This window comes from Oncorhynchus clarkii, chromosome 32 (assembly GCF_045791955.1).
Source record: "Oncorhynchus clarkii lewisi isolate Uvic-CL-2024 chromosome 32, UVic_Ocla_1.0, whole genome shotgun sequence".
Classification (NCBI taxonomy): Eukaryota; Metazoa; Chordata; class Actinopteri; order Salmoniformes; family Salmonidae; genus Oncorhynchus; species Oncorhynchus clarkii.
This window is the reverse complement of record NC_092178.1, coordinates 16,118,053-16,139,581: the sequence shown is the minus strand read 5'-3', so window position 1 is coordinate 16,139,581 and position 21,529 is coordinate 16,118,053. Positions and strand designations below refer to the sequence as shown.

The following is a 21,529-nucleotide window of genomic DNA, read 5'->3' as shown; positions in this document are numbered from 1 at the left end:
TCCCACCTTTGCCTCCTCTGCATTGAATATACCTGTATTATCCCCTTGAGAAAATGTCCCCTTATTGTGATTGTAAAATGTGATCAAGTGTATGCTCAAAATAGCATGTATAAATGGGATTGATGGATCACTCTGTGACAACCCTTACCTTCAGCTTGCCTGTAGTGTGGAAGTTACACAGAGTGTAGTTGGACCACGTCCTATTGGTGTCTGGGTGGCGGAACCACTGTCCTGATTCGCTACAGATCTTTGTAGCTTTTTCTGATGAAACAATAAAGTAGGACTAATGACACACTAATTTACAACTTGATGTTAGATGGTTCCTCACCTTGAAAGTAGTCTATGGTAGTCTATGGTAGTCTATGGTAGTCTATGACACTTAAAGGTCGACTTTGGACAAAAAAAACGCAAAAATAACGGCTTTAAACTTTATAACTGATCAATGCACCATCGTACCAGGTAATTGAATGCAAAAATAAATACAAATAAAATGATGAATGAGATATTTGGCTACAGAAGTGCCATTTCTTACAGATCTCTGCAGCTTCTGTCCAAAAACAAATCCTGTGAAATGATGTCAACACATACTGAAGGAGTTACTGGCTAGCTACAAGTGGCTAGCTTAGCTAACGAACTAGCTACGTCGGTCGCGGCGCCCATGACCAGGATGACACATTGATGAACCACCAAATGCACACCCCATATCTGTTTGAAAATTGAGAAAGAGGCGAGTTGGACCGTTTTGTGTGCCCAAAGTTGACCTTTAAACATAAAAACTTAAACTGTGCAACATGTCCATAAGCTTTGCAACCTCTTGAAACCATGAATAATGAATTAAAGGTCCAATTGCAGCCGTTAATGTGATAATGTGATATCAAATCATTTATGGGTAACAATTAAGTACCTTACTGTTATTGTTTTTAATTCAAATGGGCAAAAATAGCTTATTTTTAATTTAATTTCTTAAGCAAGAATGTTGCTAGGACTGTCTGGGAGTGGTGGGGAGGTGGAAACTGAAAACCAGCTGTTGGCAGAGAGGTTTGGAACTCTCTTTCTTACTGGTCTAATAACTAATTTACCCCCTGGTGATGTCACCAGGCAGGCCAAAACTCCATCCCATCTTTTCAAACAACTAAAAGGCTTTTATCATAATTTTCACAATTTCACAATATTATACCAACCTCATAGTGTGAAAATGTATATAAAGCACTAGGCCTTAAATTCATATTCATATTTTAAATTCAAGCCAAGTTCCACAAGGAGTTAACAAGTCAGCATTGGAGCATCTGACCGTCCAGAACTTTGACTATTATTATTGCTTGTAGTTTACAGAAAGTAAAGAAATGCAGAATTTACATAGTAAAAAATAGCATAGAAAAAAAAGCACACACAGGACACAAAAACAAACGCCTCTTATAGCCAGGCCTTACCTGTGGAGTCGAAGTCAGGGAAATAGTTGGGGCAGTTCTGCCAGGTGACTGTCCCAGCAGGTGTATCATCCCAGCACAGCCAGCCATCCCAGGTCCGGTTACAGTACAGCCCTGCACCGCCAGCAACACACAACCAGACACAGCACACGAATGAAAACACTACGTAGCTTAGCTTAGTGAAACCAGCTGTAGGCTACATGAACCATTTGGCCACACTCGTCTCTCATCTGTCTACTGGAATAGCATGTTAATCGTAACTCTGCACAGTGACATTGTTTGGCTCCGTGATTTGTGACCGTACGTGTCTGTTTTTTTGTACCCCTTTTTCTCCCCAATTTCGTGGTATCCAATTGTTGTAGTAGCTACTACTATCTTGTCTCATTGCTACAACTCCCGTACGGGCTCGGGAGAGACGAAGGCTGAATGTCATGCGTCCTCCCAACCAGCCGTACTGCTTCTTAACACAGCGCATCCAACTCGGAAGCCAGCCGCACCAATGTATCGGAGGCTACACCGTGCACCTGGCAACCTTGGCTAGCGCGCACTGCGCCCGGCCCGCCACAGGAGTCGCTGGTGCGCGATGAGACAATTGTGAGACAAATTGTGCGTCGCCCCACAGACCTCCCGGTCGCGGCCGGTTACGACAGAGCCTGCTGTAACCTTGAAGTGGCTATGAAATGTATTATATTCTATTATAATTATATTTATTATATATTTATTATATTTATTATATATATTATATATATTATATACACTCTGAGTTTGTATTATTATACACCTTTTAAACCAATACGTTTTTCTGCCAACTTTAGCATCCAGTCAACTTTTTGCATACTTTTCTTTATAAAATATATTGCCGGTTACAAAGCCAACCTACCCAGTCATGATTGAGGAAAAGTTCTGCCTACTATAAAATGTATCCGTAATGCTGTGGTGGCATTGGCAAGCACTACGCCAGGCCCGGGCAAAGACCGGCCCGGGGGCCGTACAAAAATGATTTGTTATTCAAATTACAAGACCAATGAACACTCGCCTTTGCATAATGATTTAACTCCCACCGCTTGTGAGACATTTATTTTGAAGGCACGTATAAATAACAACTGCACAAGGACAAACAGTGACTGACAGGCTGACACACACGTCACAGTTACAAATAGCAGCTATCTATAAATTGCGCAAAAAATAGTTTTTCGAAGATTTCAAAGGAAAGGAAAGTAGACAATGAATGTAGGGTGTTCAAACAAGAGTGGACATCGAAATATTTATTTATTGCGGTATCAGGGAAAGCTGTGTGCTTAGTGTGCAAAGAGAGCATCGCTGTCTTGAAAAACTACAACTTGTCCCGACACTTCCAGACGAAGCATGTAATGTAAACTCACCCCGTTCTGTACAAATGTGCATAACCGCGACATTCAAACGAGGCTACAAAGAAAACTAATGGGACTGTGTTGACGTCAAAATCGGGGGTGTGAACTAGGTTTCTATTCAAGCGTTGATCGACATGGTAATGGCTCTATAGTATTGGAGAAAAGTTGAAAAAACTGACCCTCTGTTACATCTTGACGTGTCATGTTGTGACGTACAGCACGCACAAAGCTACAATTTATGTCTTACAATCTCTCTCCACCAGGTGTAGCACTTCTCTCATCGTTTAAAAACAAGAAATGGACAGTGACGGAGGTAAGGGGGGATACCTAGTCATTTTTTTCGTCATCATTGCATGCGATCATCATTCTCAAAGCCGCTGTTTACTTCTAAGATCACTTTAGCACCGCCCTAAAAACCTGATTCAAATTCAACACAAACCTTCAAATAGGTATGTAATGACACATTATATAAACTCTTTATAGTGTTTTATTTACATTTTAGAGGCGATAAGGTGATAAGTTGGACAAATCGAGTGAAAAAAGCTATTTTCCCTCACGACATCTCTCCTTCTCACTATCACGCATTAGTTTCACTTCCCCACCTGTCATTTTTAAAAAGACCCGACGGGGCTCATTGCCTGCTTGAATTATGCAGAAACGGGGCAGTGTTTAGGTCATGTAATTTATTTTGTTGGAAAGGGGAGAAATTGTGCTTTACAATGGTACAATCAACATTACAGTTGATCTGGAAGTATTACGTTTTTGGGGCGCTAAAATAAGGGCAATTGTACGGACCAAGGTGATGTACGAGTTTACGTGAGTTTACGTTAGAGAAATAGAGGAATATGTCTTCTGAGCAGAGTGCAAGTGCATCGAAAGAGTTGCTTTCTCAGTTGCAAAAGCAGCAAGGACTTTTCACAAAACTGCATTCAGTAAGCAATAGAGCTAGCTATGTAGAGCTAGCTATGCTAGAGCTAGCTATGTACTGTCCCACAAAATTGCTAAACATAGCAAGCCATTCGCTGAGTGCGAATTCATTAAAGAATGTTTAATTGACTCTGCAGCAATACTTTGCCCCGACAAGAAAGAGCTGTTTGAAAATGTTTCCCTGTCAAGACGAACAGTGACACGTCGTGTTGAGGACATCGCAGAGAATATGGAACAACAGTTGAAAAACAAGGTAAAGGATTTCACCTATTTCTCCTTGGCCCTGGATGAGAGCAGTGATGCACATGACACGGTACAGTTGTTGATATTCTTACAAGACATAATCCAAGACTTTGAAATTACAGAGGAGCTTGCTTCAGTGCAGTCAATGAAGAGCACAACCACAGGGAAAGATTTCTTGGAGGAGGTTAATAAGTGTATGTCAAAGCTGGGACTAACTTTTGAAAGTTATCCAGTGTGACCACTGATGGGTGCCCAGGAAAAAACGTTGGCCTTTTGAAAAGGATACAAGATCAAGTAGCTGAGCTAAACCCAGATCAGAAAATTATTTTCCTGCATTGCATTATTCATCAGGAGGTGCTCTGTAAATGTGTTCTGAAAATGAGCCATATTGTGGATACAGTCAGTAAAGTGGTAAACTTCATAAGAGCAAAATCTTTAAACCACAGGCAGTTTGTCTCACTGTTGGAAGAGACAGCGTCGGGTCATGCAGATCTCCCCTACCACACAAACGTGAGACGGCTGAGTTTGAGGAAGGTGCTTAAAAGTCAGAGATTGCTGAGTTTTTGCAAATGAAAGGAAAATATGTGGAGTTTTCTCGTCATTTTGAGGATTTCAAAGTGTTGGTATTGGGTATTTTCCAGAACACATGTGCTTATTTCAGAGGAGCCAGCAAGAATAGTGCACTCTATATGTGCTCTGGGTCATTAGACACCATTAGACATGCACCTGTCTGGGGAGTGGATATGACTGTTTATTTATGTGCCAGCGATATGGCCTAATATTTACTGTTGCTATGGTTACACCTATTGGGAATTTTCCAGAACATGTGTGTTCATTTCAGAGGAGTTAGCAGGATGACATGTCTGTTTATTTTTGAACTATTGCTATGGCTCTGATGTTTCCATGCCCTAACATGAAACCAAACTAAAAATTAGTGCAAGGCAAAAAGATAATGGTGGCTAAATGCCAGAGGGGATGAATCATTAACATAAATTGAGTTACTATGTCTGTGACGTAAGGAGGAAAAATGTATAAGAAGTGTGTGCCAAGGTTGAAAAGGCAGTTGTTTTCATGAACCAGCTCAGCTTTTATTATATTGTAATAAAAGTCTATTTGAACTCACAGACTCCAGTATTTGAGAAATATGATTGATTGAATATTTCCACGACATTGGAAAATGACATGCTGTTGGTTTCCTCTCCTTTCACTTTCAATGTGGACAACACTCCCACTGACCTGCAACTTGAGCTTATCGATCTTCAGTCTGATGCAGTGATTGGAGAACTATTCAAAACAATGTCACTGACGAGGTTCTATTCATCTCTCGATGAACAAAACTTTCCAAATATTAGGAGTCATGCTCAGAAGATGTTTGTACTGTTTGGGTCAACCAATGCATGTGAACAGACATTTTCAGTGATGAAATACAGTATAACAAGTCAAGATACAGATCATCTCTTACTGACTCTCACATCTCAGCACTCCTGCTCATAGCGACGTCAGAAACTATAACTGACTTCACTGCTCTAGTCAATGCCCATCAGACACTTCACTCCCCACACTGATTGAGTAGTTTAACTGTAATGTTGAGCTCTCTCTCTTTTTTGTGTTTTTGTGCATACCCGTTAACAAGAGTTCTGTCCGTGGTGCTGAATGCACAGTGTACTTTTCCCTCCATGTAGTTCATTGCATGTTTAATAATGAAAAAACCTACCAAAAGGAGAACATGGATGTGGTTTATTTCTGTGCATGTTAAAAAAGTCAAATAATTTGCATATCTGGACATGATTTACAGTAGATATACAGTGAGGAAAAAAAGTATTTGATCCCATACTGATTTTGTACATTTGCCCACTGACAAAAAAATTATCCGTCTATAATTTTAATGGTAGGTTTATTTGAACAGTGAGAGACAGAATAACAACAAATAAATCCAGAAAAACGCATGTCAAAAATGGTATAAATTGATTAGCATTTTAATGAGGGAAACAAGTATTTGACCCCCTCTCAATCAGAAAGATTTCTGGCTCCCAGGTATCTTTTATACAGGTAACGAGCTGAGATTAGGAGCACACTCTTAAAGGGAGTGCTCTAATCTCACCTTGTTCCCTGTATAAAAGACACCTGTTCACAGAAACAATCAATCAATCAGATTCCAAACTCTCCACCATGGCCAAGACCAAAGAGCTCTCCAAGGATGTCAGGGACAAGATTGTAGACCTACACAAGACTGGAATGGGCTACAAGACCATCGCCAATCAGCTTGGTGAGAAGGTGACAACAGTTGGTGCGATTATTCGCAAATGGAAGAAACAAAAGAACTGTCAATCTCCCTCGGCCTGGGGCTCCATGCAAGATCTCACCTCGTGGAGTTGCAATGATCATGAGAATGGTGAGGAATCAGCCCAGAACTACACAGGAGGATCTTGTCAATGATCTCAAGGCAGCTGGGACCATAGTCATCAAGAAAACAATTGGTAGCACACTACGCCGTGAAGGACTGAAATCCTGCAGCACCTGCAAGGTCCCCCTGCTCAAGAAAGCACATATACATGCCTGTCTGAAGTTGGCCAATGAACATCTGAATGATTCAGAGGACAACTGGGTGAAAGTGTTGTGGTCAGATGAGACCAAAATGGAGCTCTTTGGCATCAACTCAACTCGCCGTGTTTGGAGGAGGAATGCTGCCTATGACCCCAAGAACAGCATCCCCACGTCAAACATGGAGGTGGAAAATGCTTTGGGGGTGTTTTTCTCCTAAGGGGACAGGACAACTTCACCGCATCAAAGGGACGATGGACGGGGCCATGTACCGTCAAATCTTGGGTGAGAACCTCCTTCCCTCAGCCAGGGCATTGAAATGGGTCGTGGATGGGTATTCCAGCATGACAATGACCCAAAACACACGGTCAAGGCAACAAAGGAGTGGCTCAAGAAGAAGCACATTAGGGTCCTGGAGTGGCCTAGCCAGTCTCCAGACCTTAATCCCATAAAAAATCTGTGGAGGGAGCTGAAGGTTTGAGTTGCCAAACGTCAGCCTCGAAACCTTAATGACTTGGAGAAGATCTGCAAAGAGGAGTGGGACAAAATCCCTCCTGAGACGTGTGCAAAACTGGTGGCCAAATACAAGAAACGTCTGACCTCTGTGATTGCCAACAAGGGTTTTGCCACCAAGTACTAAGTCATGTTTTGCAGAGGGGTCAAATACTTATTTCCCTCATTAAAATGCAAATACATTTATAACATTTTTGACATGTGTTTTTCAGGTTGTTATTATGTCTCTCACTCTTCAAATAAACCTACCATTAAAATTATAGACTGATCACGCCTTTGTCAGTGGGCAAACGTACAAAATCAGCAGGGGATCAAATACTTTCCCCCCCTCACTGTATCTATCAACACAGTCATACACATGATGTATAATCTTGTAATATGATTCTGGCCCGCGATGGCAAAAATACATTCTAATGTGGCCGCCCAGGCCTGCACTACGCTCTTAAGCTTGTGGTGGTTGCTAAGCAGCACCCGTTACTACTATCCTCCTGGCAGTTCTAAACTTTGCGAGCCATGTCACTTCACCCATCTCTTCACATAGCCCACCACATGCACGATTTTCTTAACCACAACTGGACGGATCCGTAACGAATTACTGTGGGAATAAAGAATCACTGAATTATGAAAATACTGGAATAAAGTATGCCAATGAAATTGAAAGCATCAAATTCTTGCTAAATGAAACTCCCAAAGGCATCCAATATTGTTATAATAGCCTACATTTGATTGAAGCAATAGCCTACCCGCGTGTGGTCAACTATTTCAGCACCATTTCGTGCTGCTTTGAGACAAGCCTGGGGTCTTGAATAATCAATCAAAACCTCAATGAGGTTTAAAAGGCATGTGCACTGGAGATATAAAAGGAATGTGCACTGGAGGTTTAAAGGAAAGCACACTGGAGGTTTAAAAGCAATGTGCACTGGAGGTTTAAAAGGCATGTGTACTGGAGGTTTAAAAGGCATGTGTACTGGAGGTTTAAAAGGCATGTGTACTGGAGGTTTAAAAGGCATGTGTACTGGAGGTTTAAAGGAAAGCACACTGGAGGTTTAAAGGAAAGCACACTGGAGGTTTAAAAGGCATGTGCACTGGAGGTTTAAAAGGCATGTGTACTGGAGGTTTAAAAGGCATGTGTACTGGAGGTTTAAAAGGCATGTGCACTGGAGGTTTAAAAGGAATGTGTACTGGAGGTATGAAAAGCATATGCAGGCGAAAATGCCAATTTTTTTACAGGCAAAAATCCTATGTGAAAGCAGAATTAGAGTAGCGCACATCATCACTACCTGATTTGTTATACGGCTGATCTCTGTTCATCTTCTCAAAGCATTTGTATTGACCGTCGATGATCTTCTTCCTCTCCTCCTCCTCCTGACTGACCCTGGGGCTGACTGGAGTCTCCACAGTGGGCTCTAGCAGACCATGAGGAGTCACCTTCTGGCTGTCTGGAGTCTCCACAGTGGGCTCCACAGACCCTGGCTCTAGCAGACCATGGGGAGTCACCTTCTGGGGAAGAACCACATGTAACGGGACAGAAATCATAAAGAAACAAACACAATACAGCGTGAGGATTTCTACTTGTCAACAGGGAAAAGTGATTACCAAGACACAGATAGATGGAATACAGCGTGAGGATTTCTACTTGTCAACAGGGAACAGTGATTACCAAGACACAGATAGATGGAATACAGCGTGAGGATTTCTACTTGACAACAGGGAACAGTGATTACCAAGACACAGATAGATGGAATACAGCGTGAGGATTTCTACTTGTCAACAGGGAACAGTGATTACCAAGACACAGATAGATGGAATACAGCGTGAGGATTTCTACTTGACAACAGGGAACAGTGATTACCAAGACACAGATAGATGGAATACAGCGTGAGGATTTCTACTTGTCAACAGGGAACAGTGATTACCAAGACACAGATAGATGGAATACAGCGTGAGGATTTCTACTTGTCAACAGGGAACAGTGATTACCAAGACACAGATAGATAGAATACAGCGTGAGGATTTCTACTTGACAACAGGGAACAGTGATTACCAAGACACAGATAGATAGAATACAGCGTGAGGATTTCTACTTGTCAACAGGGAACAGTGATTACCAAGACACAGATAGATGGAATACAGCGTGAGGATTTCTACTTGTCAACAGGGAACAGTGATTACCAAGACACAGATAGATAGAATACAGCGTGAGGATTTCTACTTGTCAACAGGGAACAGTGATTACCTAGACACAGATAGATAGAATACAGCGTGAGGATTTCTACTTGTCAACAGGGAACAGTGATTACCAAGACACAGATAGATGGAATACAGCGTGAGGATTTCTACTTGTCAACAGGGAACAGTGATTACCAAGACACAGATAGATGGAATACAGCGTGAGGATTTCTACTTGTCAACAGTCTTTATATAAAGACAGATCAATAACTAATAGAAGTAAAAAACGGTTGAAAAACATGTAGAAAACAATTCAGACAACATACAGAATGGGTAGGCGGGCCCAGAGTTGTTCCTGATCAAGATCACAGAGTAGGAAAACCTCCTGGCTCTAGTTATGGTTTTAAACATATCACTGGAATAATAACCAGGAAACACAACAGACCGACAACAGAAACAGAATAAGGATTCAGAATAGTCTGACTAGTGCTGTTGGGGTCCTGTCTGCACAGCCAGGGTGCACTCCTAATGGCACCCTATTCACTAAAAAATGCAATACTTTAGACCAGGGCCCATAGGGTTCTGGTCCAAAGTAGTGGACTTTATAGGGAATATGGTGCCATTTTGGATGCATTGCCTGTCCCAGACAGACCTGTACTGTTTTGTCCATTAATCAACTGGGAACGAATCAATCTCCAATTACCTTTAACTTTTCCTTGGAGAACGTCAGACATTTGGACCAGGTCTTATTAATGAAGGGACTTTGGACCCAATTACCAGATTCATCACAATATTTTGACACTTTTCCTGCAAAAAAAAGAAACAATTCATGGTAATTGTTAGCGATATAATTTCAGCGATGAGTAATGGTGATTTGGCAGGTGCTGAATCCATCATCAATCCATCCCTGAATCCATCATTGTCATATGAAGCCGCTGCTATAGCTACACTGACTGGACTGTAATATCAACTGTAGAGGCAATAGTTACCCACAGGGCACAGATGTCAGTTCAACAACTAGTTTTGAATTTGGTTGAGTTGTCAACTAACGTGAATTCAACGTGAAAATAACAAAACATTTCACTATGTCATTAGGTTAGAAGCTGGATGAAAAAAATATGAAATGCCTTTACATTGATGATTTTTTTTAAATCCTATCAGTTATTTTTTTTAACATGACGTGGAAACAACGTTGATTCAACCAGTTTTTTGCCCTGTCGGTAGTTTTTTCTCTCTCATTTTGCTGTCATATAAATGTTGTTATTTGTACAGCAGATTGCCCCTTTAAGTGTTATTCTGTTTGTCCTCATTACTCAATTGAGCATCACTGCATTCCATAACACTGAGAGCCAGCTCCTTGTCATTCAACTAATTCACCACCAAGGCTAGAAAACCACTTAAGATATATACGTTATGGGCATCATATAACACTTTAATATACCAGACTTGGGGAAACTCTTCCCTGTTCTAATCACTAAAGCGTGAGTTGTATCTCCTGTTGGATAATGACTGAGATCACGATGTTCCCTGTCTGTAAGCACGCTAACCCAGCAGCCTGTCCTCGCCCAGCAGCTAATCAACGGTTCGGTACATAAAACCCAGCTGAGCTATACAAGACAGCTTGCTTCAACCGAACAAAAGAAGAGTGAAATAATTAGATACATTGTTGCATCACTAGTGATTAACAATCTATATACTCTACACTCGTTAGTCCAACTCTCATTGCAGTCATTGTGTCACTGGTCAGATTGGTCAGTAAAGTACCTGTATTCAAAAAGCATCTCAGAGTAGGAGTGCTGATCTAGGATCAGTTTTGCCATTTTAGATCACATTCCATAAGAGTACATGGACAGGGAGGACCTGATCCTAGATTGATGTTTGATACAGATCTAGGACCAGTTCCCCTCTGTCCATATAATCTTATTCAAGCAAAACTGATCCTAGATCAGAACTTGAGTGTAAGATGCTACATTGTCATTCCTATAGAGACTATTGGTCAAAATGATCTCTATAATCTACCTGTGGCCTGGCCAATTCCCTCTGCAGAAATGTGATTATTTATCAGTGTGCGGTCTTACCAGTGGTGTCCAGGCCGGGGTAGTCTGGGCAGTTCTGTGTGGCGTAGGTCCCCACCGGAGTCTCGTCCCAACATAACAAGCCATCCCACATACGACTACAGAACACACCTGCGTCAGGGAGAATTACTTTTTAATATCTTTAGCTAACTGTTCATTAATAACACTTCAGGCTACCTCCATATTGCTGAACCATGTGTTAACGATTCATGTCTAACCCTATTATTTACAGTACCAGTCAAAAGTTTGGACACACCTACTCATTCAAGGGTTTTTCTTTATTTTTACTATTTTCTACATTGTAGAATAACAGTAAAGACATCAAAACTATGAAATAACACCTATGGAATCATGTAGTAACCAAAGAGGTGTTAAACAAATCAAAATACATTTTCTATTTTATATTCTTCAAAGTAGCCACCCTTTGCCTTAATGACAGCTTTACACACTCTTGGCATTCTATCAACCAGCTTCACCTGGAATGCTTTTCCAACAGTCTTGAAGGAGTTCCCACATATGCTGAGAACTTGTTGACTGCTTTTCCTTCATTCTGCAGTCCAACTCATCCCAAACCATCTCAATTGGGATGAGGTCGGGTGGTTGTGGAGGCCAGGTCATCTGATGCAGCATTCCATCACTCTCCTTCTTGGTCAAATAGCCCTTACACAGCCTGGAGGTGTGTTTAGGGTCATTGTCCTGTTGAAAAACAAATGACAGTCCCACTAAGCGCAAACCAGATGGGATGGCGTATCACTGCAGAATGCTGTGGTAGCCACGCTGGTTAAGTGTGCCTTGAATTCTAAATAAATCACTGACAGTGTCACCAGCAAAGCACCCCCACACCATCACACCTCCTCCTCCATGATTCACGGTGGGAACCGCACATGCAGAGATCATCTGTTCACCTACTCTGTGTCTCACAAAGACACGGCGGTTGGAACCAAAAATCTTCAATTTGGACTCATCAGACCAAAGGACAGATTTCCACCAGTCTAATGTCCATTGCTTGTGTTTCTTGGCCCAAGCAAGTCTCTTCTTCTTATTAGTGTCCTAGTAGTGGTTTCTTTGCAGCAATTTGAACACGAAGGCCTGATTCACACAGTATCCTCAGAACAGTTGATGTTGAGATGTGTCTGTTACTTGAACTCTGTGAAGCATTTATTTGGCCTGCAATTTCTGAGGCTGTTAACTCTAATGAACGTATCCTCTGCAGCAGAGGTAGCTCTGGGTCTTCCTTTGCTGTGGCAGTCCTCATGAGAGCAAGTTTCATCATAGCGCTTGATAGTTTTTTTGACTGCACTTGAAGAAACTTTCAAAGTTCTTGACATTCTCCATATTGACTGACCTTCATGTCTTAAAGTAATGATGAACAGGACATTTCAAGAACTTTGAAAGTTTCCTAAAGTGCAGTCGCAAAAACCATCAAGCGCTATGATGAAACTTGCTCTCATGAGGACCCCCACCGTCGTTTCTCTTTGCTTATTGAAGCTGTTCTTGCCATAATATGGACTTGGTCTTTTACCAAATAGGGCTATTTTCTGTATACCACCCCTACCTTGTCACAACACAACTGATTGGCTCAAATGCATTATTTATGAAGGAAAGAATTCCACAAATCAACTTTTAACAAGGCACACCTGTTAATTGAAATACATTCCAGGTGACTACATCATGAAGCTGGTTGAGATAATACCAAGAGTGTGCAAGCTGTCATCAATGCAAAGGGTGGCTACTTTGAAGAATCTAAAATATATTTTGATTTAACACTTTTTTGGTTACTACATGATTCCATATGTGTTATTTCATAGTTTTGATGTCTTCATTATTATTCTACAATGTGAACATTTTTAGAAATAAAGAAAAACCCTTGAATGAGTAGGCGTGTCCAAACTTTTGACTGGTACTGTCCATTTGAGACATTTAGCAGATGCTCGGTGCCTTTAGCACTTTCCATAAAAGCAGAGATGCTCCAACCATTTAGCTATGGTAGTTTTATAGACCTTTATCACTGCATTTAAGTCATTTATAGGCCTATATCACAGCATTTAAGTATTTTATAGGCATATTTCACAGCATTTACGTATTTTATAAGCATATATCACAGCATTTAATTATTTTATAGGCATTTATCACTCCATTTAAATATTTTATAAGCATATATCACAGCATTTAATTATTTTATAGGCATATATCACGGCATTTAAGTATTTTATAGGCATATATCACTGCATTTAAGTATTTCATAGGCATATATCACTGCATTTAAGTATTTTATAGTCATATATCACTGCATTTAAGTATTTTATAGGCATATATCACTGCATTTAAGTATTTCATAGGCATTTATCACTGAATTGAAGTATTTTATAGTCATATATCACTGCATTAAAGTATTTTATAGGCATATAACACAGCAAACAAGTTTTCAAGATATGTAACTTTCAAAATACAGAAATTATCTCCATATGGCGCATTTTACATCATATGATGCTGTGTTTTACATTATATAATGCAACATGTATCATATGAGATTATTTCTGTATTTTGAAAGTTATATACTATCTTGAAAACTTGATTGGTGACAAGCAAAACATTTTGGGACTATATCAACAATGGACTAATGAAACAAATACCAAAAGATAGTACCAGCATTTCTATTACCTAAAGCATCAAGGGAGCACTGATTACACATCCATCCACTAAGATTTACTTACGCAACAAAGGTCATAGCATCAACACTAGTGCTTTCTCAAAGAGCTCCATTAATCAGATTAACTCCCAGTAAATTGTGTGATTAGATTAAAGGGGCAATCTGGGATTGGTACATCCATTTTTGTACTTTTAAATGAGTGATTTGTGCTTCACCTGTGATGTTGTGCTGCTGGTCTCGGCTGAACAGCTCAAGACATTTGTATTGACCCTCGGTCATGGTCTGCCTCTCGTCCTCTATTATGGCCAGGACAGGCCTGAGAGATGTGTCTGGGCCAGCAGGCTCAGAGCTGGACTCCCCGGCAACAGTTCCGCTCTGCAAAGACACAGCAACAACTTCATCTTACCACAATAGAGCTATTTAACATCTAAGTGACTGGATAGTGATGTATGTGTATGTTGCACCTAGTCTGTGCTGCCCTGAAACGAATTGCCCTGCGCTGAATCAATTTGTATTGTGTTGTGACAATATTGGCATGCTTGTTCTTCAGCAGTCAATGTGTAATGATCTATAATGAGTCCTAGAATGAGTTGTTCTCTTTCTATGGTATACTATTGGAATTGTGAGAGCGATTTATTGACAGTATAGTCCCACGTGAACTTGGGGCGGCAGGTAGCCTAGTGGTTAGAGGCAGGTAGCCTAGTGGATAGAGGCAGGTAGCCTAGTGGTTAGCGCGTTGGACTAGTGACTGAAAGGTTGCAAGATTAAATCCCTGTGCTGACAAGGTAAAACTCTGTTGTTCTGCCCCTGAACAAGGTAGTTAACCCACTGTTCCTAGGCTGTCATTGAAAATAAGAATTTGTTCTTAATTAACTGACTTGCCTAGTTAAATAAAGGAAATATTTGTATTTTTTTAAATTCATGCTTATAGCAATAGAAGAATAGAATATCATTCTGTGAGTGTCCCAATGCTGTACTTGAAACGTGCGTTGACATGGTTACAGATGACTAGCATACAAGAACCTACAAATTCTCTATCGATAGTTTTGTCAAACCGTGGTTGACTCATTCATGTATTCCTCCACACAGTAAAATGCATTTGAGAACTCACAAAATAATTAAGAAAAAGGGATAGATTTTTTATATGTAGAGGACAAGAGCGTCTCTCTGATCCTGTCTGTTCTCCTATTGTGTGGTTTGGAAAAAAAATCTTAAAAAACCATGGGAGCTCGTCTCGTCTCCAACGCTGATGTAGATAACACTTCGCTGCACAAAGACGAGAAGGAAATCAAGATTCAAATAGCATCTGTGTCCAATGCGTCGTCGTGAGTGTGACTCATCTCTCCTAATATTTCTACAGAGAATTAAGCCACTCAAGCGTTGGGGCTTGTCATTTCTCTCTCTCGCTCTCTCTCTCTTATTCTCTTGTTCTCTTTCCGCTTCCACACTTTAATTAATTATACATAAATATTAACACAATAGCTTGGAGAGATTTGCTCGCAAACACCTCCCACACGCCCTAACCTCCACCCTCCTTTCTCTCTTTTTTAATTACTTTAATCTCTTCCCGTTGAACTTTTGGAGAGTTCTTTTCCTTCTCCAGTGAATAGTACATCAGTTACCTGACAATTCAAAGCATACTGAGCTACAGACACAAACATAAAAGGAAGGGGAGATTTTTTTTTTCGTCTGAGAGAGTTTTCGGAATATTGACGATGTCCCATGTAGCAGTTTAGCAGCCGTACATATGATGTCACTCCAAACGTTGAAGTAAATGACGTCATACATACGACCACCAGGCCACCACCAATGTCAGCTTTAAAGGTCCAGACAGTGAGTAAACCTCACCTGTACACAAATGTCCTTCCTCTATCCTTTCCTCCACGCATCTTGCTGAAATAATAGTTACTTCAGAAGCTTAGAGTAAAGCTTCACTGGATGCAAAGACAAGTGCATGAACATCAGCCAGATTAAAGAGATCAGCATGAATTCGATTTACCTTTTACACTCAGCCAGGCAGACAAATGTAATTTAATTACATGGTATAAACACTTATCAGCAGCCAACTTATCATCAGGTGAACATTTCATTTCACATCGACACTGATGAATAGAAGACCAAATGGACAAAGGTATTATTATCAGTACAAAGGTATTATTATCAGTACAAAGGTATTATTATCAGTACAAAGGTATTATTATCAGTACAAAGGTATTATTATCAGTACAAAGGTATTATCATCAGTACAAAAGTATTATTATGAGCCAAAAACCTGTTGGTGTAGCGATAAAGCAGTTCAACAATACAAGTGTCCCGACAAACATGTTAAATAAAACGTCTAGAATCCATTTTGGTGACAAAGAAAACTAATTTCTACATGCTTTACCTGGGCAAGCTCTACATGCTTTACCTACTTTACCTCTACATGCTTTACCTACTTTACCTCTACATGCTTTACCTACTTTACCTCTACATGCTTTACCTACTTTACCTCTACATGCTTTACCTACTTTACCTCTACATGCTTTACCTACTTTACCTCTACATGCTTAACCTACTTTACCTCTACATGCTTTACCTACTTTACCTCTACATGCTTTACCTACTTTACCTCTACATGCTTTACCTACTTTACCTCTACATGCTTTACCTACTTTACCTCTACATGCTTTAGCTACTTTACCTCTACATGCTTTTGCTACTTTACATATACATGCTTACATGCTTTACCTACTTTACATATACATGCTTTACCTACTTTACCTCTACATGCTTTAGCTACTTTACATATACATGCTTACATGCTTTTACCTACTTTACCTCTACATGCTTTACCTACTTTACCTCTACATGCTTTAGCTACTTTACCTCTACATGCTTTAGCTACTTTACCTCTACATGCTTTATCTACTTTACCTCTACATGCTTTAGCTACTTCCTCTACATGCTTTAGCTACTTTACCTCTACATGCTTTACCTACTTTACCTCTACATGCTTTACCTACTTTACATATACATGCTTACATGCTTTACCTACTTTACCTCTACATGCTTTACCTACTTTACCTCTACATGCTTTACCTACTTTACCTCTACATGCTTTACCTACTTTACCTCTACATGCTTTACCTACTTTACCTCTACATGCTTAGCTACTTTACCTCTACATGCTTTAGCTACTTTACCGCTACATGCTTTAGCTACTTTACCTCTACATGCTTTACCTACTTTACCTCTACATGCTTTACCTACTTTACCTCTACATGCTTTACCTACTTTACCTCTACATGCTTTACCTACTTTACCTCTACATGCTTAGCTACTTTACCTCTACATGCTTTAGCTACTTTACCGCTACATGCTTTAGCTACTTTACCTCTACATGCTTTACCTACTTTACCTCTACATGCTTTACCTCCTTTACCTCTACATGCTTTACCTCCTTTACCTCTACATGCTTTACCTCCTTTACCTCTACATGCTTTACCTGGGCTGTTTACAAACAAAACCAAAGCGTGCGCAACTTTGGGGCAGGACAGATGAGGTTGGCTTACAATAAAAGGTTATTGACAACATCTAAACCATATTTCCTCTCCAAATCTTAATTGAAAACATCAATAAAGTTACCCAATATGCACTGTTGTTTCTTAAATACATTGTTACAGTTGTTGGTTAGCTAGCTGGTCCAAAATAGGGAGGTATTGTGTTTTTTCCTTGATTTACATTGGCCATTTTGTCGGTTTTACTATCTAATCTCTTCCATATTGCCAAATCTCCTCATCTGCTTGCATGCGCGTCCCCTATTAAGGTGTTTTGGTACTTCCATTATGCACTATGCTTTTCTGCACGCTTACTGTTCTACAGGTCAATATAGTCTACCTGTCTAAAGGTCTATCCTGCCCTCTATCCACCATTCATAGTGACAATAGTGGTAGGTGGATCGTTTGTCCAGATCTGCAATCGGCTAACTAGCAATCATACCACAGATTAAATCATTCACATCTGCACAGATTTTCAATATAAATCCACAAGATAGAAGAGTAGTTGATAGGCAGGGGAGAGGCCAGTGTGTCATTGCGCTTGGATTTATTTATCTGTATGTACGATTTTTACTGCTTTAAGGATATAATTATTGTTGATAACCTTATTTACTATTATGTAGTGATTTCTTCTCCACTCTTTATGAGGTGCGCACTGCACAGAACACCATAAACATTATCACTGAACTATCACAGTGACTTATTGTAATATTTGTTAATGTGTCAATTAATCCTGTGAGGGATCGGTTGCCAATCAATCAATCAATCAATCAATCAATCAAATGTATTTATAAAGCCCTTTTTACATCAGCCGATGTCACAAAGTGCTATACAGAAACCCAGTCTAAAACCCCAAAACAGATGTAGAAGCAAGGCGATTTGACACTAAATAAAATAGGCTACCTGTAGGCTACCTGTAGGATACCTGTAGGCTACCTGTAGGATACCTGTAGGCTACCTGCGCACATTCATCCACTCCACTCTAATATAATTCCAGCATCCAAATTGCGCCACAACCTTTTGATTAATGGAAAGAGACAAAATGCCCCAAAAATCTGTTACAAAACATCAAAGAGTTTAATGACATTCAGAGATTGCCAAACCAAGCCTTCGATACTGAGTAGGAAGGGATGTATTTTCAGCTTGTCGAGAATGAACATTCTCTACTTGATTGTGGTGTTGGAAAAACAAACATGACGATAAGCGCTCGAAGTCGGTAATCGTTATGCAGTTATTCATTGCTTATTGGATGTGTGTGGTGCATTTGCACAGAAACCAGTTAGTGGAAAATTTGTTGCATATATTTTTTTATAATTATAAATATAACATCAAGATTTAAAAAATCTGATTTCCCCCTAGTTGATTATTGTTTGTTGCTGGCTTTGATCGTAGTGTAATGAGACAGGCAGGGAAACTGAGCTCGTCTCCCTCCCTTAGTATAGTCGTGCATAAGTAAAAACACCTCAAAACAAGACATGGTATTACAAACTGTAATTACACAAATGTTCTAACAAATTACCATTATACATAATACCCTTTGCATCTTATGAATAATAAATGAGGCTGATATCTGCTGCCTTGAGTTTCATGATCATAAAGTAACAAAAGGCAAAGACAGTGGCAGGTTTTTATAACTGGTTTACCATGCCAGCTGACCATTGGGTTTAAGTAAAGTATGATGAGGGTTGGCAAACAAGTGGGGATGCATGCTCGCTCACTCACACACACACACACACACACACACACACACACACACACACACACACAGAGAGACACAGAGACACAGAGACACAGAGACACAGAGACACAGATACACACCAGCCAACCAACCTCTGCCATTCATAGAAAGTATCTGCAGAGCGTCATGGCTGAAAGATCTTCTGGCTTTTAGGTCATCCATGCCTCTAGTTGCCAAACTGAACCAATTAGTGATTAACGGATTAGTGAACTACATCAAATTCATCTCTCTGATTTTCTCTATGCGTTGAAAACCAGCACAGCAAAACGTATTGCAGTTTATCTACTACTTTGAGACAATGCATGGTATTTTATCAAGTTAAAACACATTTACATAACAAATCCTGTACAATTTGGTAAAAAATTACAGTAATATATAAATTGCATTACAGTAATAAACACAGCAAAAGTGTTTACAGTACCAGTCAAAAGTTTGGACACACCTACTCATTCCAGAGTTTTAATTTATTTTTACTATTTTCTACATTGTAGAATAATAGTGAATACGTCAAACCTATGAAATACACATATGGAATCATGTAGTAACCAAAAAAGTGTAAAACAAATCAAAATATATTTTAATTTTTAGATTCTTCAAAGTAGCCACCCTTTGCATTGATGACAACTTTGCACACTCTTGGTGTGCAACTTTGCACTCTTGATGACAACTTTGCACACTTAGCTTCATGAGGTAGTCACCTGGAATGCATATCAATTAACAGGTGTGCCTTGTTGATTTTTGGAATTTCTTCCCTTATTATTGCGTTTGAGCCAATCAGTTGTGTTGTGACAAGGTAGGGGTGGTATACAGAAGACAGCCCTATTTGGTAAAATACCAAGTCCATATTATGGCAAGAACAGCTCAAATAACCAAAGAGAAATGACAGTTCATCATTACTATCTTGTCACAACACAACTGATTGGCTCAAACGCAATAATAAGGGTTCCAACCGCCGTGTCTTTGTGAGACACAGAGTAGGGGAACAGATGATCTTCGCATGTGTGGTTCCCACCGTGAAGCATGGAGGAGGAGGTGTGATGGTGTGGGGGTGCTTTGCTGGTGACACTGTCAGTGATTTATTTAGAATTCAAGGCACACTTAACCAGCATGGCTATCACAGCATTCTGCAGCGATACGCCATCCCATCTGGTTTGCGCTTAGTGGGACTGTCATTTGTTTTTCAACAGGACAATGACCCAAAACATACCTCCAGGCTGTGTAAGGGCTATTTGACCAAGAAGGAGAGTGATGAAGTGCTGCATCAGATGACCTGGCCTCCACAATCACCCAACCTCAACCCAATTGAGATGGTTTGTATGAGTTGGACCGCAGAGTGAAGGAAAAGCGGCCAACAAGTTCTCAGCATATGTGGGAACTCCTTTAAGACTGTTGGAAAAGCATTCCAGGTGAAGCTGGTTGAGAGAATGCCATGAATGTCTTCACTATTATTCTACAATGTAGAAAATAGTAAAAATAAAGAAAAACCCTTGAATGAGTAGATGTGTCCTTACTTTTGTTAATGAGAAGCTGAAGATGTACTCACCACCATGAAAGATATCAAAAGCCAGTAGGAGCTTTTTAACCCCATACTGTCTGGTCCCAGCCAAGTCTGTGGAGACAGAGAAGAGAAGGGAAGAAAAACATTCTAGCGGAAAATTGGATTAACAAACAGAACCAGGTTGTTGTCTTGAATCACGATTAGGCAGCCTTGAGGGTTGAGAACAGCACAACATTCTTTACTCTTGAATACTAATATACTGCAACAGTGGTTCCCATATTGACTGTTCTGGGGATATTCAAGTTTTTCTGTCCCGGGTTGTGGTGTGAGTGAGTGTGAGTGTGAGTGTGAGTGTGAGTGTGAGTGTGAGTGTGAGTGCGAGTGTGAGTGTGAGTGTGAGTGTGTGTGTGTGTGTGTGTGTGTGTGTGTGTGTGTGTGTGTGTCTGCGCGCATGTGTGTTTGCATTCATGTATGTGACTGACAAAAAAAAGTTAATGATCGTTCAAAAAGAGATGGAGAGAGAGAGGAGGAAAACTGGAGCGAGAGAGAGAGAGAGAGGAGGAAAACTGGAGAGAGAGAGAGAGAGAGGAGGAAAACTGGAGAGAGAGAGAGGAGGAAAACTGGAGAGAGAGAGATAGGAGGAAAACTGGAGAGAGAGGAGGAAAACTACAGTGTAAGAGAGAGGAGGAAAACTACAGTGTAAGAGAGAGGAGGAAAACTACAGTGTGAGAGAGAGGAGGAAAACTACAGTGTGAGAGAGAGGAGGAAAACTACAGTGTGTGAGAGAGGAGGAAAACTACAGTGTGAGAGAGAGGAGGAAAACCACAGTGTGAGAGAGA

At 40.3% G+C, this 21,529-nt stretch overlaps 1 protein-coding gene across 1 annotated transcript in view; it reads right to left on the bottom strand.

The window, feature by feature from the left end:
- Positions 1-20,870, bottom strand: part of LOC139392339 (calcitonin gene-related peptide type 1 receptor-like) — a 54,328-nt gene extending 33,458 nt beyond the window's left edge. The window contains exons 1-7 of the mRNA XM_071140256.1: positions 20,736-20,870; positions 14,131-14,290; positions 11,269-11,376; positions 9,894-9,997; positions 8,302-8,521; positions 1,431-1,541; positions 149-261 (exon numbers count right to left, since the gene is read on the bottom strand). Coding sequence (XP_070996357.1) covers positions 149-261; positions 1,431-1,541; positions 8,302-8,521; positions 9,894-9,997; positions 11,269-11,376; positions 14,131-14,290; positions 20,736-20,780 — 861 coding nt within the window. The 5' untranslated portion in view covers positions 20,781-20,870. The remainder of the gene's footprint in view (positions 1-148; positions 262-1,430; positions 1,542-8,301; positions 8,522-9,893; positions 9,998-11,268; positions 11,377-14,130; positions 14,291-20,735) is intronic.
- Between the last annotated feature and the right edge of the window lie 659 nt (positions 20,871-21,529).